At 49.6% G+C, this 27315-nt stretch overlaps 1 protein-coding gene and 1 pseudogene across 1 annotated transcript; one reads left to right on the forward strand and one right to left on the reverse strand.

Moving 5' to 3' along the window:
* Positions 1-15052: 15052 nt before the first annotated feature.
* Positions 15053-17011, forward strand: LOC135287420 (zinc finger protein 239-like; the record flags this gene model as incomplete). The annotated part of the gene is made up of 1 exon (XM_064400779.1): positions 15053-17011. A coding segment is annotated over one exon (1176 nt), but the record flags the coding sequence as incomplete, so codon positions are not given.
* Positions 16963-19807, reverse strand: LOC135287308 (leukotriene-B4 omega-hydroxylase 3-like; annotated as a pseudogene).
* Positions 19808-27315: the final 7508 nt, after the last annotated feature.

Below are 27315 nucleotides of genomic sequence, written 5' to 3' on the forward strand. Positions count from 1 at the left end.
ATAAGTTTGGCTATGAGTTCCTGTGGAGTAGTGACTGTCTTGTGTGTTTGGTGCGGCAGAAAAAGCCACTCGATAATAATGAGTGGGTCTTTGGAAAAGGCATCCCACTGAAAAAGCAATGCATGGAAGTTCGGCACTTACAAAAAATACCAAGACTGAGGGGAAGGGACCGGTCGATCCGATGTGCCTGGCAGTGTTTGATGGCATCAGCAACTTTCTCCAAGGCCTCATGGACTTCCAGTGTGATCGAGCGTGGGGAAGCCAGGTCGCCATCTCCCTGCAGAAAGTCGATGAGCGGTGCCAGCTCCTTTGTGGTGAAGACCAGGAAAGGTCGGATCCACGTGATGATACTGCACAGCTGTTGCCTATCTCTTAAGGTCTTAGGATGTTCGTTGATGGACAAGCTTTGGGGCATGATGGTCCTTCCCATGATTAAAAACCCGAGGTACTTCCATGGGCTCGATAGCTGAATTTTGTCCTCAGCTATCTGAAATCCTGTTTTCGATTGCTGCCACAGTGTTGGATAGTGCTGAGTCTAAGTTTAGTACGTTGTCCATGTAGTGTAAGATTATAGCTTCTAGGAGCATCTTGCACACAGGAGACAACACTTGTGTGACAAAAGTTTGGTAGAGCACCGGGGAATTTTTCATTCCCTGGGGCAAAGTGACCCAGTGATATCTTTTGAAGCGTTCTCCATGGCTGACAGATGGAACAGAGAATGCAAACCTGGGAACATCTCCGGGGTACAGCGGGATGTTCAAAAAGCAATCCTTGATATCAAGGATCGTGAGCTGCAAATCCCGGGGAAGCATGGAGGGAGAAGGGAGGCCAGGTTGTAGGGGGCCCATAGCCTTGACAACCTCATTGACCTTACGTAGGTCTTGGAGCAAGCGCCACTTGTCTTTGCCAGGATTATAGTAACAAAGACAGGGGTGATCCAGGGACTGGTGGATGGTACAAGGTGCCCCAGGCACCATTGCTCCTCAATTAATTCATGGAGCACGGTCAATTTTTCTTCTGGGAGGGGCCACTGATCCGCCCACACTGGTGTGTTGATCTTCCAATTGAGAGGTGAGGCTGTGCACTCTGCAGTGGCCCATACTAAAAATCCCACTTGGGGTCAGGGATATTGAGGCAGGCTCCCCACTGGGACAAAACATCCCTTCCAAGTAATCTGATGTTAGAAGAAACAACAAATGGCCAAGTGGTGACAATCTGCCCCTCAGACCCTTCCACGCTTACCAGATGCTTGCTTCGCAAGGAATTGACAGCTTCCCTGATGCCAGAAATTGTGCCACAAGGGGACATGAACTCCCAGTCGCGAGGCCACTCTGCCCTGTGAAGAATGGTAATATCTGTACCGGTGTCTGCCATCACGTCCAGTTCGATGAATCACCCTTTTTGGGATATAACAGAGGAGATAGGTGGTCTTTGCCTACTGAAATTCTTAGAGTAATAAACATGGACATCCTTGTCATCATTTGGATAGTCTTGTCTGGATAAAATATACATTTGAGAAAAGGGGGACCCTTTGCACAGGGTATAGGGTGGATTATAACACATTACAGAACCAGTGATTTCATTTCCAGGATCGATGGTCACCACCTCGGGGAGGACGGTAAGTTTGTGCGGTGTAATGCGAGAGTCTCCGAGGAGGAACACGGTGGTGCTGCGGTCATGGTAAGGGGGACCCAGGTACCCTGCAGAGACCTTACCAGATCCTCATCGACGAAAAACAGGTGGATGCAGCTGTATAAAATCCTACCAGTGTCTTGGTTTACGTTGCGGGTTCTCCTGAAGGACCCGAGTCCTTCTTCATGGCTCCAATCCTGGGAAATGAGCTGTCCGGGAACTGGGTCTCCTGGATGGTCGGGAGACTTTGGTGATACGGCCTGCCATTTGGTGTCTCCGCGTGGAGCTGCCACGCGCTCTGCCACCCGTTTCCCAGATGGTGTGGGGATTGGTGGTTTCCAGGCATTCTTGGCAAAGGCACATAGTGGGAATTAAAATGTCTGGGGCAAATAGGGATTGGTGGTTTCTGGGCATTCTTGGTGAAGGCACAGAGGGTGAATTAAAATGTCCGGGGGGCAAATGAGGACGGTTACCTTGGAAATGGCCTAATTGGCCACAGTTAAAACACCTGACATTGTTTATGTTCACCACTGCCTCCCCGACTCCCTTACTGACAGCCAAGGCCCAGGTGTTTTCTAGAGAGGAGGCCTTGGTGCATGCATCGACCATCTGTGGTATGGTTGGCTCGGGCTCCTGGGGGAGAGCTCTAAGGATATTTTTTGTTTCCACATTGGCGTTGGACATTGCCATTTTCCTCAAGAGCTCATCCCTGGCATCAACATTGTCTATCTGGCGTTCAATGGCCTCTCGGACGTGGTCGACAAATTTAACAAATATCTCTTCAATCCCTTGATGGATCAAAGAAAAGTTTTAGAGGGGGGTAGTTCTGTCAGGTATTTTTAAAAGACCACTTTTTGCAGCAGTTTTGATGTCATCTAAGACAGCAGCAGGTAACATGACCTGGTCTTCCAAACTAGAGCACTCCCCCTCCCCCGCCAAAGCTTCAAGGCCTTCTTCCCCTTCTCCCAGCACAGCACCTAAATCACATTTGGAAAGAATGGGCTTCAACAGCTTTTTCCATTGCATTTCCCATAGTAAAAATTCAGTGGGAGAGAGCAATGCGGTAGTAACATATTGTAAGTCATGGGGAATTAAGGTGTGTCCGGTAAAAGTTAGATCTAGAACATTTTTTAAATATGGTGAATTGCAGCCATAGTCCGTGGCCGTCTTTTTCAACTCCTTCAGCTCGGTGTAGGGAATGTGCTCCCATTACGGTTCTGTCCCTTGGTTCATAATGACTGGCGCCGCAAAGCAATCAAGGTCCCGCACCAAACCCAAATCACCCTCCCGTAAGGCTTTTTCCCTGATGGTGCATGTCCACCTTCCTCCCAGCCTGATGGTGCTGCTAGGGATGTCAGCGTTCCCATCGTCCTCGGAGGATGAGATCAGGCAAGCTGGGGCGCGGAGTCTCCGACTGGCCGGCGGGACCTGGTGACTTGGGTCCCGGCAGGCCAAAATGGCCTGCTTCCTGGGGGAGGCAGGAGAGGGAGGGGCATGGCCTGGTGGTAGACCTGACCCGCCCACTGGGGCGTGGCCTTCTTGGAGGCCAGAACCACCCACAGGAGGCCCACCCAGGGGTGTGGTCAAAGGGACGGAGGGGTGGGCCCCGACAATGACACCATCGATGCAACCGCGCACGAAGGGGAGGGACCCGACTTGGGGAACACGAGGGGGTGAAGGAGGAGAGACGCCATTTCATTCAGTGTTATAAGTAAAAATTGTTTTAAATTAGATTAGGGTTCAATTCTATTGTATTAATTATGTTACGTTAAGAGTTAGAATGGTTAGAATGTTCTGGAGGAAGGGTCCAGGCTTTGGTGGAGGGGCAGTCTGGCGGGCAGAGCAAGGATGACGAAGATTGGACGGAAGATCTGACCAATCATTCGACGCCCTGCAGAAATGATTGGTCCAGAATGAACGGCATTAAAGACCAAAGAGAAGGCTGTAAACAGACCAATCACCGTGCGGATCCAAAATCCACCAATCCTGGACTGGAATGGGGCTATAAAAGGGGAAGTTCGATTTAGCTTGGTTCTTTTAGGAAACTTGTTTTCTGGGGAGAACCCAGTACGTTTGAGAACAACATACTCTTTTGGTTTTTTGAGTCGCTGCATGAGTGCTCGGGCCTACCCTGGGCACTCTGTTCCTTGTAGCTATTTAAATAAACAAGAACCAATTTCTCCTGAGAAAGTTTGGCCTCGTTCATATTCATAACAACACTGGGGTCTCATCCGGGCTAGGCCACACCCCAAAACGTTCCAGTGTAGCCCAGGACCTGGGAGACGCGTCCAGCCACCTTTTTGGCTACCAGAGACTGGACTACATCGGACCATGGAAGGGATTGCGCCTATACCCGAGGCTGCAGGGAACACAGCGACTCAAAAGGTGAGAGCCCTCCGAGAGGGAGCGGAGCTCACCTTGCCTCTGAGTTACGTGAGTGGGGTTTAAGGTGATAGGGGGTGGGAAGTGGGTGTGTGTGACTGAGACAGAGGCTGTGAGTACAGACCCCCAGAGTGAGTGCAGACCTCCCAGTACCATAGTTCCGGACTCCTGTGAGGGGGGCTGACCGGGAACGGAGGGAAGCAAGTGTTGTTGTAGAGTGTGTGTACCCCTATGGATCCCCGGGAGTAGGGGAGACGGGGAGTGCCTACCTATAGCCGCCCTTACCCACTCAGGCTCCCGTTCCTCCGGTGATTGGAGGTTCCTAGGGGTGGTTTGAGCCATTGGCCTGAGTTGTACCCCTCGAATGAGGATCCCATTGGGGGACCATAGAGGGGGACACACTTGGTACCCCAAGCTAGGATCCCATTGTGGGGGGGTTGTAGGGGTATCCGAGGAGGGTTAGTGGGGGCGGACTTGCCCAGTGAGGAGTAGAGCTCTGACCACTAGCTCAAACCAGCTGGAGGGCTGTTCCTCAGGAATAGACCGGGGGAGTCTGGTCTCTGAGGAACTAGGACCTTGGGGGTGGGAGAAAATGCTCCTATACGGAGACCACCTAACAAAGTGGCCACTGTGTAGGGGAGTGCCCCTTTTTGAGGCCAGGGAAGGGGACGGTGCCCAAGCCAATGGGAGTAGGGCCCCCTCGAACTAGGACCCCAGTAGAAGGGGGTCATAGAGGGGAAGTAGGCCATTCATTATTTAGTTTTCTAATTACCATTTTGCCATTTTCTCCCTAGTATTTTTAACTATTTTTTAAAAATTATTGATATTATCATTTTTCTATTTTAACCTCCACCCTTAAATCACCCCATTAAAGTCACCATATTGATTTAATTTCTTTAATTCGCTATCTTTATATTTACTCTATTTCTTTAAGTAACCATCTTTATTTTAGTTTCCTATTTCTTTAAGTCACTATCTTATTCTATTTCCCACATGAAATTCACTGCCACATTTACTTCGTTCCTTTAAGTTGCTATCTTTATTCTGTTTCCTACATTAAAAAGTGCCATATTTATTTCCGACACCAAATATTTTCTTTAAATCATCATTTTTTAAATATCTACTTCCTTTTAATCGATACTTTAATAATTATCTAGGCAATTCCATTCCTGGAACTTTATTATTTAAATCAGTAAATAAATTAATTCAGCGGTATCTAAAGTCTGAAATATGGGGCAGTGTGTGGGCAGCTTTTCCCACTGGATTCCCAGAGGAGCAGCTCTCTTCTCCACTGGATTCCCAGAGGAAGCCCAGACCCATCTACACTGCCACTGGACCTTCAGAGGAAAACTCCACCCTTCTACAGGATCACTGCTCCAGCAGAATCACATCTATCACTGCAGGAAGACTGCAGCCACCATTTAATGGGACTGCTGCCAACACCCTGACCAACAGGGTGTCAGGTCGTATTCTGACTCTGTCAGTGTTGTTTTGTATTAGTGCATTGTTATGGTTTTTTAAATTTTATTTTCTTCCCCAATAAAGAACTATTATTCCCATAATAGTCTTTATTAGGGAAGAACTCCTTATCTTTGGGAACTCCCATATCTTTATTAGGGAAGAATTCCCTGTCTTAGGGAAGAGCTCCCATATATTTGCCTGAGAACCCCTTAATTTCAAAATTAAAACAATTTGGAGGGAGGGGGTTTACATTTTCCATTTCAGGGGAAGCTTCTGCCTTCCTTAGCAGACACCTGTCTTTTCAAACCAAGGCAGATTTCTATAACAAACCCCCATCTTATTCTTTATAAATTATTTGGCTTGAGCAATATTTCTTGTCCATTTGTATGTTTTGGACTACGCTGGTAATTAGTCAAATAAAACGGGATTCAACAAGGAAGAAATATCAAACCATCTGTAGCACATAAAAGGAAGAAGCCTAATTTCTTCCACCATTCTATCCCCAATGCATTGCCCCACTAGCTAGATTTTAACATTGGTTCCCAATTTTGGACCGGTACCTGGGTTATTTTTATGATATCTTTTGCTATTTCCAGGATGACATCCCTGTTCTCATCTATATTCAACAATCTGATATATTATAAACTTTCCACAAGCACCCACTTCTTTAGTCAATAGTCTAAAGCCAATCTATTTTGATACACTATGGTTTTTGTTTGGCTTTGTTGACTTGGTATTAATTCTGATGCCTGAGCACTTCTGTTTGTTAATATCTCAAAAACTGCTTGGAGTCTTATCATAGAATTCAGCACATAAATTGGGGTTAATAATGAGTTAGATTGCTGTGCTGGTTTTGCCTTTTTGTTTACTAATTGTTTTTTTTCCCAAATCTTGAACTACACCCCTAAGGGCAAATGGGAAACAAATCCATCTCTCTGCTTTTGGATATTCAATTCCCAGTCTATAACCACTTTTTCCTAAGTTTCTTGCAATCCAATATTTTTTCCCGTTTCCCTACAGGTACTTAATTTGGATATTAACAGTGCCTGTTCACACGGGTTTGTGCAATAAAAGAGGAACTTTGGTTTCTTTCTATGTAATGCTTTTGGTAGCATTTGTGATACAATCTTGCCATTATCCCGAAAGGGAAAAGACAAAAGATGAGGGACAGAAAAAGGAATAACAGAGGTCTGGTATGGCTTATATCCCCACCTCCCATGCCTATGGGGTTGCAGCCTGTTGGAACCCTGGATGCTGAGAACTTTAGATTTTCTGTACAGACAGACTCTGACACTCTGGAGAGCACTGCATTTGACCTGAGGCCGTGGAACAGGCTTCCAAAATTGATTGATAGCACTGGGGTCATGGGTGTGCAATTGGTTAGAGGTGTATAATATCACAGGGTGGAAAATTTAGAGTTTGGGTTTTAGAATATCATAATAAATATGAAGCAAGATGGAGGTTTTAGGGTGGAGACAGGTTGTTCTTCTTTACCTTCTTCTTCCTTCTTCTCCATGCGTTTGGGTGGTCTTTTGTAATTAGACAGAAAAGTCCACACTGTGGGCTTTGAGGGATTAGTTATTGGGTTAAAAGGGAAAATAATTTAGGCGTCATTTCTTAATTGGAGAGTTTAGCCTTAAAAGACCTTGTAACAAGAGATAGTGAGCCATTTTGTGCCTTGCTAATGAAAGACTGCAGAACTCATGGCTGTGAGGCTGTCACATTGATAAGAAATAATAAACACCTGAGTCTGAACGTGAACTATCGTCTCAAGTGCCTTCATTTCTGACCTCGACAGAGGTAGAAAAAGGAAGCTGAAAACCGGCAGCAAGCCATTGCAGGTGTATTTGATCTTCTCGGTGGCAAGTACAGCGGCCAACTCGGTCTTGCCCTCTTTTTCCCTTGTCACTTCCTTTTTCCTAATTTCCAGGCAAATAATTTTTGACATTCCTTAACTGATTCCCACCATTCCTCAGGTATCTCCCATTCAACAGGCAATATAATTCCCATCTACAAAGCAAAGTTATTATTTCAGTTGTTTTGAGTTCTATTTGGATAGGGGGTAGATTTGGTGCTTGACATTTCATGCAATGAGAGTCCGTTTTTTTGAACTACAATACAAATTTTTTCCACAATTTAAACATTTACATATAACTCAGCTAGCACGTCTGGTATTGGGATGAATCAGACAGGGTATACAATATGCCTCTGATAGAAGTTGTAATTCTTTTTCTTCCTATAAGTCACAGGCTAAGGCCAGAATATGAGAACTCTCTGTCTGAACCAGTCCTGATGCTCCTGTTTGAAGAGGAAGGATTCCTCCCCAAGGAGGTGTCACAAAACTTGTCCAGGAGCCGGTGCTGCTGCGGCCGTGGGGTAGAGCAGGTGCGGAAGGAGGGTCCGGGGCGGGAGCGGAGGAGGAGCGGGAGGAAGGGCAGGGAGAGGGGAAGGGGAGGAGCAGGAAGGCGAGGAGCACGAAGAGGAGCGGCCCGCGGAGGAGCAGCAGTGGCAGGAGCATTGCGGGGCTCCATGGCGAGCCCGCTGAGCCCACAGCTCGGCTGGCCCCGGCAGCATCGCATTGCCCTGCGTGCCAATTGCGGCAGCTCCGGGAGGGATTTTTGGGGGGCGAAAGGAGGGAGGTTGGAGGGGTTTGGGTCTCGCGGAATCCGGAGTCGCGTCCCAAATATATTTCGGTGTCGCTGGGAGCGGTATTTTTTCTTCCTATGACAAGGGGACATTTTTGGATGTGGCCGGAGTGCAGAGCTGAGCCGTGAATGGCCCGGGGGGATTTTGCGGGGCCCACGTGGCGCTCGGCCGGTGCCGGCGGGCGGGCCACGGGTTTGGGGATCCCCGGGAGAGGCGGGGATGAAAGGCGGGAGCCCCGGCGTGGGGAGAGGGGCGATAGCAGAGCTGGGGGAGCTCCGGCAGGCTGGAGGGGCGGTGGAGCCGGGAGATGAGTGGGGCCCGGGCCCCGAGGCTGAAAGTATTGTCGGGGAGCGGGGAAAGCGCTGAGTGCCTGGGGTGGGGGGATGCTGGAGAAGGGGACCCTGGGACACCTGGGAGCCGCGCTCGAATTTATATAAAATTTCAATAGCCAAACTGAATTTTATTTTTTATGTCTTTTATTTTAAAGCAAGCAAGCAAGCAAGCAGCACTGGGTGGTCGGGAAGTCACCGCTCCACTCACAGCACACACCACTTACAAGTTCGGTAAAGTATATATACTGTTTTTAAGCCTACAAAGCATTTTCCAATGTTTGGTTAGTCCAAATCAGCAACTATCAATAAGCTGGGAGCAGCAATTTCGTAATCTTTCCAGGTGGTCGTTGGCTTCCTGTCCTTCTTGTGGTCATCTGGAGGGAGGTGATTTACACTGGTGTCTGCTACATGATTTTGTCAAGTGCATCAAGCTTTTTATTATACCTAAGCATTTAGTTGCTTTGTTAGCTTTACCACAACATTCTCTGTTTTATTCTAAGCATCAGTCTTCTTGCTACCTCATCTCTTTTACTCTTCTATACTTCATTGATTTTGATGCTTTATTTGTTTATTGTGTCAGAAGGTTTCAGAACCTTTCCTTGTGTCTAATTTGGACACAGCAGATAGAAACATTTGCTGATTCCATTGCCAACTGACACGAATCACAAAAACATTTTTCATAATCCCTCCCCTTTATGTTATTGATTCATGTCTTTGCTTCAAATTGAGCTGATACTTTTTGGTTTGCAGTGTTTTTTGGTTCTGCTTTGGCCTTGACTATCATAAGGGAGTGAGTTTTTTCTCCTGTGGTTGTTATTTTAGGGTTTATGAGCATTGCTGAAATCTGCATTCCCTGGATCACTGAATGCATTAGCCTAATAAAGCATGGAATCAAACATGGTATAAACAATCGGCCTAATGCAGAAGAAAGCAACATGAACCCTAACTTTTTCCACCAGGCTCCTTCAAACAAATGATTCCTCCAATTGTCAGTTAATATGGAATTCCATTTTTGCACTGGAACATGTGCAACTTGTTTAATTTTGTCTGCCAGATTTGTAATAGCTTCTCCATTATCATCAATCTCTAAATAGCACTCAGATATACTAAATTTTCCACAAAGCTCCCTTCTTCAGCTCATAAATAATCTGGGTCTAGCCTATTCTGATATACTGCTGCTCTGGTCTGGCTTAGTTGTCTAGCTACAAGCTTCAATGCCTCTGATGTTTGATTAAAAGTAATTTCTACACTGGCCTGTAATCTAATAATTTGGTTAAGCATATAAATAGGGGTTCTATAACCCCAGCTGGTGTCCTGAGCCCAGGAGGCAGGATCACAGTAATCTGTGATCCATTGGGAAGTCCATTCTTCATTTTTCCAGGTCTGTTTTCCTCCTATTTCAGTTTGTTTTCTTCTGTGCAGAGTTTCCTAAAGAGATTGTCCTAAATAATCACCTTTGCTCTTTGGTAACAAAAAGAATGCAGGTTGTATAATTGCAATTGTACAGGTACCTCTCTGTCTCTTTGATAATTCATCATATGCCCTTTTACCACATATCCAAAGTAATCCATTTGAAGCTTTCCAATTTTCAGCCTTCTGCCCCTGATTTTCCCAATATCCCTTAAGATCTTTTGCCTCCTCTAAAGGATTAGCCTGTGTTACACTTTTCCAACAAACAGTTCCATTGGTACAATTGATGGAGCAATAACCTGTTGGTGGTTTTGGCCACCAGGTTGTAAAAGTGGAGTTGGTGGTATATATCATCTTGCAGGGGGTGTGTCCTGCATACATAGTACAATTGTTTCCTTTCCTAGAAATACAAATTATGCCTACTACTTCATGAGTCAATATTTACCCCTGAGGCTGAATTTCATTAAATCTTTGTGTCATGTTCCATAATATCAACTGATCAGGTCCAACCCCTTCTCCCCTCCATGGCCATTGCTCGGTCATTTGGGATCCCCACCAACCCAACAGTTAGTGACATTTAATTCCTTAACTACTTTTTGCATCAGATCAATAAACAAATTATTTCCCTAACATGGGGAGGTCCCAATCACTGCGTATTTTCTTAATATTTTGTACAGGTCACTTCCTGCTCTTGTTCTTCTTGGGTTTAAATTTCCCTTAAACGCTTTGTGATGTCTTTCACTAACTTTGCCTTGAATTTATCTTGTACTCCCCCTTTATCTGAGTATCCCCACATTCTGCCTTTAGGAAAAGAGAAGAATGGTTCTCCCTGGTGACAAAATTGATAGTTTCCAGGTGCCCATCCTCCCATTCCTGAATCTGTTGCTACCCAGTAACTCTTCTCTCCTATTGTACAGGTTTCAGGTTGTCCTGGCCCATAACATCCTGCATTAATATGAGTGTGTGCTCGGGCCATGGTCCAGCCATACTTTACATTTTGGTCGCACTTCAAGCAGGGATTGGTTTCCCATTCCCTGGAAGACCCAATAGTACCAGAAGGCCCCACAGTTTTATTGTCCCTCTTCCTCCTTGGCCTCCCGGGGTGCTCCCAGCAGTGAGGGGTGCCATCTTCTCAGCAGCAAGGATATTCTTCAGGGGTTCCATGTGAGCTTTCTTGCATTCCGTGCCGTTTCTTAAATACTTCCCAGTTCTTTGCTTTGGCTCGCTCGGATCCACAAGGGACTCGATTACGTTTGCAATGCTCAATCTTTTTAATGTTTGCCTCACTTGATAGTCCCCCTCTCAATCCGTATTTCCACAACATCCACCACTCATAAGAATCTAGTTTTAATGTTCCTTCGTCTAGTTTCTTTTATAAAAAATATATTCAGATAAAATCTCTTCAATATGTTTACACTCTGGACACAACCCACTTGTAGGATCACCCCTGTGACAATGATAACACCACCTCTCCTTCCAATAGTTGCATTCAGTGCTTACAAAGGGATAGCAATTACAGTCCTTTTCAATACAGGTTATTTTATCTCCCGACATCTCTTGAGAATATGGCATCCCATATAACATCTTGCATGGGGAGATCCCATGCTCTGAGTTTGGCATTGTTTGCATATTTAACCACAGCAATGGTAAATACTCGGTAAATATTGGATTAATGCTTAATCCAAGATAGTTTTTTTTCAATCATTAGTTTTGCTGGCTGATGCTTTAGGGTCTGGTTCATTCTTTCAACTCTCCCCAAACTCTGAGGGTGCCAAGGGGTATAATATTCCCAAGAGATCCCTAGAGCTTTCATTACTTTTAACACTTTTGAGGTAAAGTGGGAACCCTGAACTGAATCAATCACTCTAATCATCCCAAATCATGGAATTATTTCTTCTGAAATAATCTTTGTAACAAAATGTGCTGTTGTTTGTGCCACAGAGTAGGTCTCTACACAATGAGTTAATTGGTCTGCTATTACTAACAAATACTTGTATCTTCCCATTTTCTGTAGTTTGGTAAAATCCACTTGTATCTTTTCAAAAGGCCTATAGGCAGTTTTTCTCTCTCCCTGCAAGGTCTGTCTAGATGTCTTCTTGTTAATTTTCTGGCAAATAATGCATCCTTGTGTCTTCTGTTTTGCTATATCAAATATTCTTATACATGCAAAAATCTTTAAAAAGTGGTTGCTTAGTGCTTGTGTTCCCCAATGAGCTCATTAATGTAACTGGGGAATTATTCTTTTAACATCACTTTTAGATAGCATTTCTCTACCATCTGGTAAAAGCCACTTATGCCCTTCTAGCTTAGCCCCTAGTTTCTGCATCTCTTGTATTTCCTTTGAGATATAGCATTTTTGATATTTTGTATCATCCTCACTTTTTTTCAAATTATTTAAAAACACAGGTAAGCATACTGCTGCCCTTTGTGCTTCTGCATCAGCCAAATTATTGCCATGAGTCTGATAATCCGTTCCTCTCTGGTGTCCTCTTACATGGACAGCAGTTATCACTGATGGACCCCTCAAAGCTTCTGATACTCTTATGGGAACAACGGGATTACTTATTTCAATCTTAATGGGTCCAGTCTTCAGCTTTCCTATTTCCTCTTTATGGTGCCACACTTTTGGATTAATTTTGTCTTTATCTTCTGACATTAAGGTATAAAACTGTACCTGTAGTTCTCCTTGTTTCACTTCTAAATTTACTCCTAAAGCTCTAACTAAATTTCTTCCTAGCATATTATTGTCTGCTTCTGGTACCAATAACAAATCATTCAAACAAATCCTATTTTCTGATTCAATTTCAACATTTTCAAGTATAGGTACTTTAAATGGTTCCCCTTTTGCTGCCACAACTAGAGCAATTTCTTAAGTAATTTTACCCCCTTTGAGGAGGTGCTGTATAGTTGATCTTTCTGCTCCAGTGTCCACTAAAAAGTAAACTTCTTCCCCTTGGGGACCTATTTTTAGTTCTATCAAGGGCTCTTTTGATGATCTGGTCCTCAAGATGTGCAGCCCCTGACACCCCTATTTGTCCTCTTCAGACTTTTTTTTTTTTCCCCATCCTTTTGTTGTTGCCTACAGCTTTGCTTTGTCTTCTCCCTCCTCACTAATAGCAATGATAATCTGCAGGACCATCTCTGGGATTTCTCATTTGGGGAAGTTTCTTATAATCTCCCCTAGGTCTTTGTCCTTCTGTTCTAAACGCTTTCTTTTCCCCCTTCTGAGTTTCCCTCACAGCTGCTACAAATATCTTGGCTTTTGCCTTTTGTTTTTCTTCACTTCTCCTCACATACATCTTTTGGTCTTCCCACAATAGCTCTTGGAGACCCCAGTCCTGCGAATCCTCTCATTCTCTAACCTTTTTTTTTTTTTTTTTTTAATGTCTCCCCATAATTTTGCCACAAATGGAGTTTGAAGCAATGCTGTTCCTACTGGTGAATCTGGGTCCACTCCTGAATACATTTGCAGGCTCTTTCTGAGCCTCTCAGGCCAATCTGTAGGTGTTTCATCTTTTTCTTGGCGCACGCTGAAGGCCTTGTTAATATTTTGCCCTCGAGGTATGGCATTCCGTATCCCTTGTATAATGATATCTCTAAGGTCCCTCACATTTTGTCTGTCCCACTCGTTCTGATTAGGCCATTTTTGATCCCCATGTGGACCCTGCTGGTGTCTCCTTTCCCAGTCTCTCATTCCTGCTTGCCTAATCATTTCCCTTTCCTCAGTAGTAAATAGTATTCCTAATATAGCTTGAAGCTCATCCCAGGTGTAGGTAATTGGCCCTAAAAATTGGTCTAACCTCTCGGAAACCCCTAAAGGTTTTTCAAGCAGCCGCCCCATTTCCTTTTTAAATTCTCTTACATTCCCCGTATGAAGTGGGACTGCTACAGATGCTATTCCCCTATAATTTCTTCCAATAAGTATTTCTCTCAAGGGGAATAGTCTCTTCTTTTGATCCTTCTCCTCCACACTAGAATTATTTTCCTGGCGTTGTTCTCTCCTCTTGCTCCGAGTCCTACTAGATGGTGATGATGGTGGTGGAGTCTTCGAGCTCTGGGGCCTCTCAGGGGAGGAGAGAGTTTCCTGCCCTTGATAGGGAGGGGGCAAATTGTCTAACAGTTCCCAAGGTTTTTGTTTTTCCTTTGCCTTTCTCTTTTTTTTAGTTTTCAGGGGGTATAATGTTATCACTGCAGAGACCCCCCCCTCCCTCCAAAGTGCCACATAATCACTTTCCTCCTGATCAAAGGGTTCCTTACTATTTACTATATTTTATTCCAAGCATCAGTCATCTTGGTACCTCATTTCTTTTACTCTACTATACTTCTTTTATTTCAATGCTTTATTTGGATATTTGGTGAGAAAGATCTAAAACCTTTTTTTGTGTCTATTTTGGACACAGCAGATAGAAGCATTTGCTGATTCCATTGCCAATTGACACGAATCACAAAAACATTTGTCACACAATCAGGGGAGTATGAGCCCTGGGACCCCCAAAAGCCCCTCAGCATGGCTGAGCAGAACCCGGGAGAGGGGCGATGCCCAGCACCCATGGGGGCCCAGCAGCTCTGAGAAGAGGGACCCCCATAACCTCAAATAAGGACACTGGAAGCAGGGAATTCCTAGGTAGTGGTTTTGGACTTAGTCAATTTTGGAGGTATTTCTGGCCACCAGCCACCCAGTGATTTCTAGAGATGGACTTGGCCAGTGGACCTTCAAAGCCAATGCACTCACATCTTGTTTTTCCCCAAATCAGGATTGTCCATTCCCAAACCTTCTCTGGATGGAGGAGAAGGCTGCGAGGAAGCAGAAGATGCCCCAGGACACTGAGGCAGGTGAGGAAGAAATCACTACCCCTTTCTCCCTCTCTCCTGCTCCATCTCCCAGCCCAGCACTGCCCCTGGCTGCAGGACAACCCTGCTGCCAACGCTGTCCTGCTGGGGATGGATTGGGAGGATCTCCTTCTCCTTCCCTCTGGCACGGAGGCAAATCCCATCCTCTCCTTTTCCTTCTCCTGCAGACAAGGAGCTGAGGATGGAGAGCAGGGAGGACACATCCCCAAAGGAAAAACCTCATGGACGAGGCCGTTTTCAGCGGCTCCACAGCACAGGAATCTAATGGGGAGGAAAAGCCCCGGAGATCCCTCAGGAGGAGGGGCTCCAAACCCAGCCCAGGATGCTCTGAGGGGTAAAGACCCAGCCTGTGCCAGGAAGGCAGCCAGAGATCTGGCCAGAGCTCTGAGGTGCTGGTCAATGAGCAGCTTGATGATGGCAAGAAGCCCCACCAGTGCTTGGAATGTGGGAAGAGTTTTCCCGCGAGCTCCCACCTGATCGTCCACCAGAGGATCCACACCGGGGAACGGCCCTACGAGTGTGGGGAATGTGGGAAGAGCTTCAGGATCAGCCACCAACTCACTGCCCACCAGAGGATCCACACCGGGGAACGGCCCCACGAGTGTGGGGAATGTGGGAAGAGGTTCCGGAACAGATCCCACCTGATCGTCCACCGAAGGATCCACACTGGGGAATGGCCCCACGAGTGTGGGGAATATGGACAGAGGTTCAGGATCAGCTCCCACCTGATTGTCCACCAGAGGATCCACACCGGGGAATGGCCCCACAAGTGTGAGGAATGTGGGAAGAGCTTCAGGGTCAGCTCCCACCTGATCATCCACCAGACGACCCACACCAAGGAACGACCCTATAAATGTGGAGAATGTGGGAAAAGCTTCAGGAGGAGCTCCAGCCTGAAACTCCACCAGATAATCCATACTGGGATACGCCCCTATGTGTGTGGGGAGTGTGGGAAGCGTTTCCGTGACAGCTCTGGCCTGATCATCCACCAGACAATGCACACTGGGGAATGCCCCTACACCTGCTCTGAATGTGGGAAGAGCTACATGGGGAACGCCAGCCTGATCATGCACCAGAGGATGCACACTGGGGAGAGGCCCTACGAGTGCGGGGAATGTGGGAAAAGCTTCAGCCAGAGATGGTATCTGATTCGCCACCAGCAGATCCACACTGGGGAGAGGCCCTGTAAGTGCAGGGAATGTGGGAAAAGCTTCCGTGCGCCCTCCACCCTGATTGCCCACCAGAGGATCCACACTGGAGAGAGGCCCTACAAGTGCGGGGAATGTGGGAAAAGCTTCAGGCAGAGCTCCGCCCTAAATGCCCACCAGAGAATTCACACAGGGGAGAGGCCCTACAAATGTGGGGAATGTGGGAAAAGCTTCAGCCAGAGCTCCAGCCTGATTGCCCACCAGAGAATTCACACTGAGGAGAGGCACTGTGAGTGTCCTGAGTGTGGGGAGAGGTTTCAGAGCAGATACCGTCTCCTCAAGCATCAGCAGATTCACACAGAATAGAGGCCCTTCTGCTGCCACGAGTGCGGGAGGGGCTTTAAGAGAAACTCCACTCTCATCACCCACCATCAGATCCACGCTGGGGAGAGGCCCTAAGAGTGTCCCAAGTGTGGGAAGCGCTTCTCCCAGAACTCTACTATGACCCAGCACCAAGGGAGGCAGCAGTAAGGGAAGCCCTACAAGTGCTCCGTGTGTTGGAAGAGCTTTGAGCGCTGCTCCAACTCCATCCCCCACTGGAGGTCCCCCGTTGGATGGTCCACAGTGAGACTTGGTGATCCATGGTCCTGGTGATTCTGATTCCTGTTAGAAAGACACCTGGCTGGTGGTCTGCACATCTTCCTGGCTTCCCTTGGACACTTGGACACAGCCAGAGAAAAATCCACTGGGATGCAAACCGACATCAGAATTTCATAGGGGACCGCACAGTTTTTTACTTTCGACCCCAAAAATACTCACCTTTTACATCCAGTCATTTCTTCGGGTGGCATAAAGGATGGTGTTGGAGGTTTTTTCCAACCTAAATCATTCCACGATTCTAATTCTCCCTGGACCAGAGACATCTTTCATAGCCAAATGGTGATGGACTGGGGCACAAAACCAGGATTTTGGAGGCAGTGGAGTGGAAATTCCTCTAGAAAAGGTCCTTTCTACCCACCAGGCACATGAATACTCAGCCAGCATGGACACGTAAATCCTGTTATTTTGGCCTTGATTTTCTATCATTTCTGTTCATCCCTTCACCCACCATTGGGGTAAAAATAAAGACATTTAACTAAGTCACGGATGGTGACATTGGGGAACATGGTGGGGATCATGGTGGGGCTGGGGACATGGACAAGGACGTGGGTGCGGACATGGCTGTGGATGGCGATATTGGGCATGGGGGGGGGGTGTCACAGGTATAGATGGTGACATGGCCATGGATGAGGACATGGGGGACGTGGCCATGGGTGGTGACAAGTGGCTTAGGGGACAAGTCCATGGGTTGACATGTCCATGCCATGAGGTGTCCCATGACCAAGGACAGCACATCCCCACCAGCACCATGATACTGTCCCCTTCATGCTCCCGTTTATTCCCTGCTCTTTCCCTGGCTGTGACACCTCCCTTGCAGGATGTCCCCATGTCCTGGTGACCCGTGTCCATCAGCCACTCCCAGTGGCTCCAGCAGCAGCCAGAGCCCGTCCTCAGCACGCAGGATCAGCTCGGGCTTGCGACGCAGGGGTGGCCTCGCCGTGTCCCTCCACAGCACAAACCGGGACAGTGTCAGTGCCACTGCCACCTTCATCTCAGCCATGGCAAAGCTCTACCCGATGCAGTTCCTGCCACCACATCCCCACTGTCAGTGTCACCCCACTGTGAACCCAGCCAGAGACGGAGGTGGCACCTGGGGACACTCCTGTCCCCAGTCCACCACTTACCTGGGGCCAGCAGAGAAGGGGATGAAGGACAACCGGGACCATCTCTTGCTGTTCTCTGGGCTGAACCTCAGAGGGTTGAACACCTGGGGTGACACCAGCACAGTCACACCGAGGGGACACAGCTGTCACCATCATGGTGACAAGGACACCTCATAGGGTGGCCCTACCTCAGGCTCAGGCCAGAGGTCTGGGTTGTGGTGGGTCCTGTAGATGCTCATCCGGCAGATGACTCCTGGTGGGATGGGAATGGCCACTTTAGGGACAGCAGATGAGGGTGGCTGGTGACACTGGGGACACCTTGGCCATGCTATATCCTTGGGGTGGCACAGCCATCACGCAGGGGGATGTCCTCAGTGCAGCACTGGGACACAGCAATGACAGGAGGGTGCAGCTGCAGGCTGTTCTTGATGCACATGGTGGTGAAGGGCAGCTGGGACAGGTCCTCCCTGGGGACAAAGCGGGGGTGGCATCGTGTCCCCAAGCCACATGACCTGGGGTGGCCCTGGGGACATCTCACCATTCAATGTCCGCAGTGTCCCGGCCAGCCAGGAGCTCCTGGACCTCCTGGCAGCATCGCTCCTGGTGCTCAGGGTGGCCAGCCAGGTTGTAGAAGAGCCATGCCAGGCCACTGGCCGTGGTGTCATGACCTGTGGGGACATTGGGTGAGTGAGGGGACACTGGAGTGGCTCCTCCCCAGTGGCGCCTGGGAGCTCGTGCTCACCCTCAAACATGAAGGTGTCAGCCTCAGCCGCGATGTCCTCGTCTGACAGGGTGTGGCCGTTCTCGTCCTGCGGGGGTGAGATAAGCCAGGGGCCACCTGGGGCCACCGGTCTACGGCCAAATCCCATCCATGGCCACCACTCTTCCCTAATGGCCACCACCCTACAGGCACCACCATCCCACTGGCCATCAGCTCTATGGTCAATGCTGCCCATGGCCACCACTGTTCCCCTGTGGCCACCAGTCTATGCCCCAGCCCACCATGGCCACCAGCATCCTCCTGGCCTCCATGGCCAACCCTTCCATGGCCACCACCATCCCCTAGACCACCATCCCCCCATGGCCACCACCCTATGGTCACCATCATCTCCCCATGGCCATAGCCACCCTCTTGTGCACTTCCATGTCTCCATGGCCACCATCATCCCCCATCCCCTCATGGCCACCAAAGGACGAGGGTTGGGGGACAACCAGAGGCTGGACATGGTGACACTTTGGGTGGCCTTGGGGAACCTCAAGGACAGGTTGGTGGCCACTGTGGGGTGGCATTTGGCCTGGCCATGCTGACACCTCTGGGACCTGTGGACTTGGGTTGGTGGCCACTGCCTGGGCACTGCCAGGTCTCTGTGCCAGGTGCAGTGACACCCATGGGTGGCCCTGGGGATCTGTCTGATGTCCCATGTCCTACCTGAGGCACTGAGGAGTGGCTGGAGGGTGCTGGGGTGGAAGAGGCGCAGGACAGGCAGCCAGGGAAGTCCCCACCAGAGGCAGCCATGAGGGTACTGGGCCACCAAGGTGTCCACCTGCTGTAGGGCTTCCTCCGTGCTCTGGCCCTGGGGACAACAGGACATGTGTGTCACTGGGGGCACAGATAGGCTTGGGGACGTGTGTCCTCAGCATACTGCCAGCCTTGGGGACATGTGTGATTGTCCCCACTGTCCCCCTGGCAGTTGCCACCACTCTGTCCTCACCATCCCAAGTGCCACCACCCCATTCCTTCTGTCCCCTCACAGGTGCCACCACCCAATTGTTCCTTTGCTGGTGCCTCCACCCCTGTCCCCGCTGTCCCCGCAGGTGCCACCCACTGTCCCCTCACCATGCTGGTGTGTCCCAGCAACCAATTGCAGCAGGATGGGATGGGGAACTTGTTCAGCTGGCGACAAGTGGCCCAGAATCGGGTGACAGCCACCAGCACATCCCGGAGCCACCGCAGCCGCAGGGCCACCACAAAGGTGCCCAGGGCCACCGTGCCCAGGGAACCTAGTGCTGTGGCCACCGCCATGAAACCGCTCCTGGGGACAGGGCAAGGGGCGGGCATGGGCGGTGTCACCGCGGGGTCACGTGGCGCCGTGCTGGGTGTCACCAGATCCGCCTTTTGTCGTAATGCATGTTCTGGTGGCAGCATCCTCTGACACGTCCTGATGGCATCTTGTGCTGACATGTCCTAGTGCAGCGTCCCCACATGTGTATCCTGGTGGCATCGTGTTCCCCGCTCCATGTGTCCCTGTCTCTCCTTCCCTCTGTGTATCACCATCCCCCACCTGTGTGTCCCTATCCCTCTGCACATATCCCTGTCCACTTTCTCCGTCGTCGTGTGTTCCTGTCCCATCCTAGTGTCCCCGTTCCAATCTCCCCCATGTGACCCCGTTCCCTTCCATGTGTCCCTGTCCCCTCTGAGTGTCCTCATCCCCATCTCCCCCCTGTGACCCTGTTCCTTTCCGTGTGTCCCTGTCCCTCTCTGTATGTCCCCTGGCCCCCGCCCCTGGTGGGACCAAAAATCCCCGAGGTCCTGGGGCCATATCCTGTGGGATATTCACGTGTCCCACAGCATGTCCCCGTGTCCCATAGGATGTTCCCGTGGCTGTTCCTTGCACTGAGCTTCTGCCCTGTGCCAGCACAGAGAGGGACACCCCATGACACCCCATAGCACCCCACGGCACTTTGACCTCTGGTTTTGTCTTTTCTCCTTGGTTTGGTGGGCACCTCTGGCACAATCCTCTGGTACAAGTGGAGGTCGTGATGGTTCATTAACTGATCTCAGAGTGCCAAAATCAACACAGAGGGGATTTCAGTATTGATCAAAACAAATGCACCTTTTATTGACTGCCCACAGCAAATGCCATAGAAGGGTTAGAAAAGAGATAAAAGATTAAGACAGAGAGAGAGAGACAAACAGAGGGTATAGCTACCAAACATAGAGACAAAATCTTCGTGGTCCAGGTTGATGGAAATTCACCTTGTGATGTCAGGGAGAATCTCAATGTCCTGGTTAACTCAGGTATTGTATTTGTGTTTCCCCCAGACAAGGAAGGAATGATGAATCTGACTCCATGTTCTCAGAAGGCAATTGATTATTTTATGATACTATATTATATTAAAAGAATGCTATACTAAACTATACTAAAGAATATAGAAAGGATACTTACAGAAGGCTAAAAAGATAATAATGAAACTTGTGACTCCCTCCAGAGTCTGACACAGCTTGGCCCTGATTGGCCAATAGGTCAAAACAATCAGAGCAAAAACCAATGAAACAATCCCCTGTTGGTAAATGATCTCCAACCACATTCCACATGAGCAAAACAGAGGAGAAGCAAATCAGATAATCATTGCTTTCATTTTTCTCTGAGATTTCTCAGCTTCCCTGGAGAAAAATCCTGGGCAAAGGGATTTTTCAGAAAATGTGAATGTGACACTCAGGGGTCTATTATAGTCCTTTGCCAAGGGGGGGAACAGGTAATTCTCTTGAAATTGCTGAGGGGGAACAGGTACAATGAAGAGTAAGTCTGTTGAAACCGTCAAGGGGGAACAGATCATGTTCTCAGCAGTGAGTGAGAGTCATTGTTTTCTTGATCCAACGACCACACCTGGCACATCTCCCTTCAGTTTGGTCAGCCCCTCCCCATTATAGAATCATAGGGGTCTCAGTCACAGCCCTTGGGAGGGGGGGCTGCAATCTCTTTGTGTCATGGTGGTAGAGAAGCAGATGAAGGGTTTTCCGTGAGGGACCACCAACGTTACTCCTGAAAGTTCATTTGGCCAAGAGGTGGGGAAATTCATGGGCTATTGCCAAGAAGCAGGTGCAAGCATATAGGGCGAGTCGCTCCTTTGCCAGCCCCCTGCTAGAAGCAGTCACTGAAAACACAGCTGTGCACAATCACTTGGGCAGCATCCACCTCAGCCAGGCCAGAACTCCAGTCAGGGTCCTCGGGGACCCAGTCTCTGTCCTTGCGATGGTCATGAGGCAAATGAGGGAAAGTTCAGACCATCACTTACAAGGGCCCACGGCCCCAAAGGGGCCTCTGGATTCTCCAAGACCCCAGAGTGTCACAGGGTCCCTGTGATCCCATCAGTCCCTGCAGTGTCACCATGTTCCTAGAAAACACTGGAGTGTCAAAAAGTCCTCATGAATCCCCGCAGTGTCACCATGTCCCCAGGAGGCCCTGCAGTGTCACAGAGGAACAGCACTGGAGTGGGCACAGCACCAGGGGAGGTTTGGCAGTGTTTCACTCTCTGTGAGACCACAGCAGTGGAAGCCACAATGTTCCCCTCTCTCTGACACTACAGGTGTGGCAGTACCATCTCCCCCTCTTTGTGAGACCACAGCAGTGGCAATTCCAACATTCCCTTCTTTGACACCACACGGGTGGCAGCCCCAAAACTCCACTCTTTATGACACCACAGCAATGGCTGCCCCAGTGTTCCATTCTCTGTCACACCAGAGCAGTAGCAGTGCCAACATTCCTCTCTCTGTGACACCACAATGGTGGCAATCCTGACCTTCCCCTCTCTCTGACACCACAGCAGTTACAGCCCCAGCGTTCCCCTCTCTGTGACAACACAGCTGTGGCACTCCCCCTAGTCCCCCTCGCTGTGACACCAGAGGTGGCACCCCCAGCGCTCCCCTCTGTCTGACACCAGCACAGTGGCAAAACAAAGATTCCCCTCTCTATGAGAAAACAGTGGTGGCAGCCCCAAGGTTCCAATCTCTCTGACACCACATCTGTGGCAGTCCCAGTGTTCCACTCTCTGTGACACCACAGTGGTCACAACCTCAACTTTCCCCTCCTCGTGACACTGCAGCTGTGGAAGCCCCAAGTCCCCGTCTCTGTGGAACTGCAGCAGGGGCAGCCCCAGTGTCTCTCCCTCTCTGTCACCACAGTGGTGGCAGCCCCAAAGTTCCCCTCTCTGTGACACTGCAGGGGTGGCCATCCAAAGTTCTACTCCCTATGACAGCACCACAGTGGCAGTTCCAACATTCCCCTCTCTGTGACACCTCAACATCTGCAGCCCCAGTGTTTCTCTGTCAGTGACATGACAGCAGTGGCAATACCAATGTCCCCTTGTCTATGATACCAAAGAGGTTGTAACCCCAACCTTGCTCTCTCTGTGACACCACAGGGGTGGCAGTCCCATTGTCCTGGTCTCTGTGACACCACAGCTGTGGCAGTCCCCTTGTCCTGGTCTCTGTGACACCACAGTGGTTTGTTCCCAAACGTTCCCCTCTCTGAGACACTGCAGCTGTGGCAGCAGCACTGGAACAGAAGCAGCAGCCGTGGAACAACAGGGGAGCAGGGGAGGAGCAGAGACAGAGCTCTGGAACAGTGGGAGATAAGCAGTGCTGGAGCAGTGCTGGAGCTGTGATGGAGCAGTGCTGGAGCAGTGTTGGACAAGCAGAGCAACTGTGCTGGAACATCCCCAGAGCAGCACTGGAGCAGCTTTTGAGCAGCAGTGGAGTAAGCACGGAAAAGGTGAAACAGTGGTGGAACCAGAACCACAGCCATGAACAGTGGTGGCATGCTGGTGGCACATTGGTGGCACATTGGTTACACATAGGTGGCACACTGGTGTCACACTGTTGGCACACTGGTGGCACAGGCCCCACGGCCGTGGAGCGGCAGAGGAGATGCCGACGCTGCGGGACACAGAGCGGCTCCGAGCGCTCTGTCCTGCAGGGACTGGCTCTGCACACCACAGCGATCCCAGCAGGCTGACCCAGAGCGGGTACAGAAGCAGGAATTGCTGCTGGGCTCTGGAAGGCAGGGATGGAGAACATTTAATGGTGACCTGGGGGTTTGATCCTGCTCATTGTGGCCGCTTTTGGGGTGCCAGGACCGTTCCAGTCCATTTGAAGTCATGAACTCAGGAGATACTCAGGACAAAAGCAATCAAACTGCCTTCTTTACTGCAGGGAAGCACAGCTTGGGACAAGTTTCATGATTTCTGATTTAGGAACCAAAGTGGGTCAATTATTGGCCTGTGGTTTGCTCTAGTCCTGGAACTATTCCCAAAGTGCTGGGATTTGGCGTTAAAAAGGAGCAATGTGCCTCATCACCTGGATATTGCACAAGGAGTACCAAGCTATTTGTGGTCATTATGATCCATAAAACAAATGGATTTCTTTTCCTGATTTCACTCTTCCTTCCTCTCTCTCTGGGATGAGGCCTCCAAGACTCCCTGCAGGTCTGCTTTCCTGAAGCTGCTCCTCTGGAGTTGGGATGGGACAAATGTGCAGTGGAAAGAGGGAGGAAAATGGAGCATTCAAACTGCAAAGTCTGTTCTTTTAGTTTCTGCATTTCCAGTGTTTAGAAACTGTCATGTGTTCAACTCTCAGACCAACTCCCACATTTCTCTCTTTTGCCCTGGCAGAAAACCTTCCTTTAGCCCTATTTAGGATCTGACCCTCGGAAACACCTCAGTGCAAATGATTTTTGGTTGGTTTTGCTAACAGATGACGAGAAAATCAGCGGAAGGGGAGAGATGAGGGAGAGGGCAGAAACAATTCCTTTCTTTTCTCTTCCAGGTGCAAAGTCTCCTGTGCAGGTTGTGCTGCAGCCAGAGACTTCCCAGGCCAAGGGCTGTGGGAAGCGATTCAGCTGAGGCAGCTGAGACATCTCCTCCCTGCTTTGCAGCCCTGGGGCTGGCAGGGGACACAGCTGCCCCCCGTGCACCCCACACAGCCCCTGGAATGGGGGATTCTTCCTGCCTCTGCCAGATGCTCCTTCTCCATCCCTGGCCTGACTGCTCCTGCTCTGAGCTCCCTGCCATGGTCATTGCTGGGGCTGGGGAGCAGGAGGGAGGAGCTCAGCGCCAACCTGGGAGGTGCCAGTGGGGTCAGAGATGTGTGGAGGTGACAGTGACACTATGATGGGATGAGCACATGGACGCAGAGACAAGAGAACATCTCTGGAGAAAACCTCTTCAAAATTTGGGGGATTTTTGTTTGTAAAATACCTATAGACATGGATATACAGACACACGGTGTGACTTTGCTGAAAGGGTTTATTGATTATTGATTATTGAAGGGAAATGGCCCAGGGCTCCCAGGGGATCAGAGGGTTCCTCCAGGGATGATCATCTCCTCATGCCACCAGAGGGGATTGGGACACGGGTGTCCCCACAGCTTCCAATCCTAAAAGACAAACCCCAGAACGTGACTCTGGAGCACACTGGGCCATGGATGGGCTTTGTCCCCACCCCTGTCCCTGCAGGCACAGCTCACCTAGGCATCCAGAGAGGCAGCCAGGCGCTTCAGACGCATAGGATGCTCTATCCTTTCATACAGAGGGGGCTGGGGACAAAGGCAGCGTTAGAGACACACTGGGGGCACTGGACTGGACTGGGAGGCAGGGGAGAGCAGGGGGGGCCTTGGGGAAGGGGGTGCAGGAGCAATGGGGTGCAGGAGCTGCTGTGCTCCTGCCCAGAAGCACTGGGCTCCTGGCCAAGAGGCACAGCTGGGGCAGGGGCTGCGTCCTGGCTCATCCAGGGGGTCCTGGGGTGACAGGGACAGGAATGCAGCAGGGGCCCTGGGCAAAGGCTTCCCTGGCGAGGAGCCGTGGGGCAGGGCGTTGTCTGGGCTGTCAGTAGGAGTGCACTGGGCTGTGCTGGGACAGACTGGGATGGCCTGGGCCGTGGTGGCCATGCAAGGGGAGGGTCTGACACCGGCAGAACTCGTGGTACCCACCAGAGGCGTCTCCAGGTCCACGACGTTGTCTAAATCCAACTGCAGAGAGACCAGGAGACCTGGCTGGTCACTGGGATGTCCCCAGTGCCAGCGAGGGATGGGGGGAATGAACTGCCACCCAATTCCCTGAGGGGATGCCCTCCAATGCCAGCAGCCCACTCACCTCCCGGAGATCATCTTGGGTTCCTTCCAGGATGAACTGGTTTAGGACAAATTAGGGGAAAATATCTCCAAAGGAGCCCCTTATAGGAAACAAAACCCTCCGCACCTTCCCCCCTCCCCACCACTGGGTTCGGGAAGAATTTCTTCAGAGGGGAAGTGGAAAAAGCTTGTTTATTAAAGAACAACAAAAAAAAACACTCCCAGCACAAGAGAAATAGCCCGAGATGGCAACAGATGTTTCACCAGTCCAAGGGGTCGAGACGTTTCTCTCTCCGCTGCGGAGGGTACGAAGCTTCTCTTGCAGACCCCGGACAGAGCCCCTTGCCCGGCGCCGGGCCGATATCTTCGGGGGGGAAAAGGGAGGGGGCGGAGAAAGGGAAGAAAGGGAACAACAGAAACCGGGGAAAGGAGAAAAAAAAATGGCGAAAAAGCAAGCGAGCTAAAAAAGCAAGGAAAAAAAGAAAGAGAAGCAAAGCTAGAAGAGCAAGCAAGCCGCCAGCCAGCCAAGCAAGCATGCAAAAAAGCCGAGCCCCCAGGCAGGGGCGGGGGAAGGACAAAACGATAGACACAACAAACGGAGCAGGGAACAGAAACCACGATTTGGGATAATAAGCATGAAAATGTCCTGTCCCCACGACATTCCACCCCTTATCCCATATCGTGAACATGTTATTGAACAACGTAAACTTTCTTCTCACTTGCTCCAACCTTCCACACTTACACGTTTTCTTTCATTCTTACTTGCTCAGACCTTCGACACTTTCATATTTCCTTCTGTTTCATGTCTGTATGATCTAATGTACAGACAATGGTGGTCACGCTTAACAAACAATGATATCATCCCACAATCAGATCTCCCTGAGGTACGCAACGGGTTGTCCCATCTTTCTGCATTATCCACCAGGTATAACCTGGTCCTTGAGCAAAGACAATCCCACGAATGGGTTTGCCTGTACTCGAGGCAGGATTAATCCATACTGTCTTCCCCAACAAACCTCTGACATGGGCCACTGGGACTTTATCTCCATCTACTATATTGAGGGACTCAGACTGGGCAGGACCTGCTCGGTTGGTGGAACCTCGAGTGTTAACTAACCAGGTGGCCCTGGCTAAATGCTGCTCCCAGTTCTTGAGAGACCCCCCACCCAATGCCTTCAAGGTGGTCTTTAACAATCCATTGCATCTCTCCACTTTACCTGCAGCTGGTGCATGGTAGGGGATGTGGTATACCCACTCAATGCCATGTTCCCTAGCCCAGGTGTTAATAAGATTATTTTTAAAATGAGTCCCATTGTCTGACTCAATCCTCTCAGGGGTACCATGCCTCCAAAGGACCTGCTTTTCAAGGCCCAGGATGGTGTTACGGGCGGTAGCATGAGACACAGGGTAGGTTTCCAACCATCCTGTGGTGGCTTCTACCATTGTGAGCACGTAGCGCTTGCCTTGGCGGGTTTGAGGCAGTGTGATGTAATCAATCTGCCAGGCCTCCCCATACTTGTATTTGGACCACCTCCCACCATACCATAGGGGCTTCACTCGCTTGGCCTGTTTGATGGCAGCACACGTCTCACAGTCATGGATAACCTGAGAAACACTGTCCATGGTTAAATCTACCCCTCGGTCTCGTGCCCACTTGTAGGTGGCATCTCTACCCTGATGGCCTGAGGCATCATGGGCCCATCGAGCTAGGAATAACTCTCCCTTGTGTTCCCAATCTAGGTCTATCTTTGACACCCCTATCCTTGCAGCCTGATCTACCTGATGATTGTTTTGCTGCTCTTCATTAGCTCTGCTTCTGGGGACATGGGCATCTACGTGGCGAA

This window comes from Passer domesticus, chromosome 29, assembly GCF_036417665.1.
Source record: "Passer domesticus isolate bPasDom1 chromosome 29, bPasDom1.hap1, whole genome shotgun sequence".
Classification (NCBI taxonomy): domain Eukaryota; kingdom Metazoa; phylum Chordata; class Aves; order Passeriformes; family Passeridae; genus Passer; species Passer domesticus.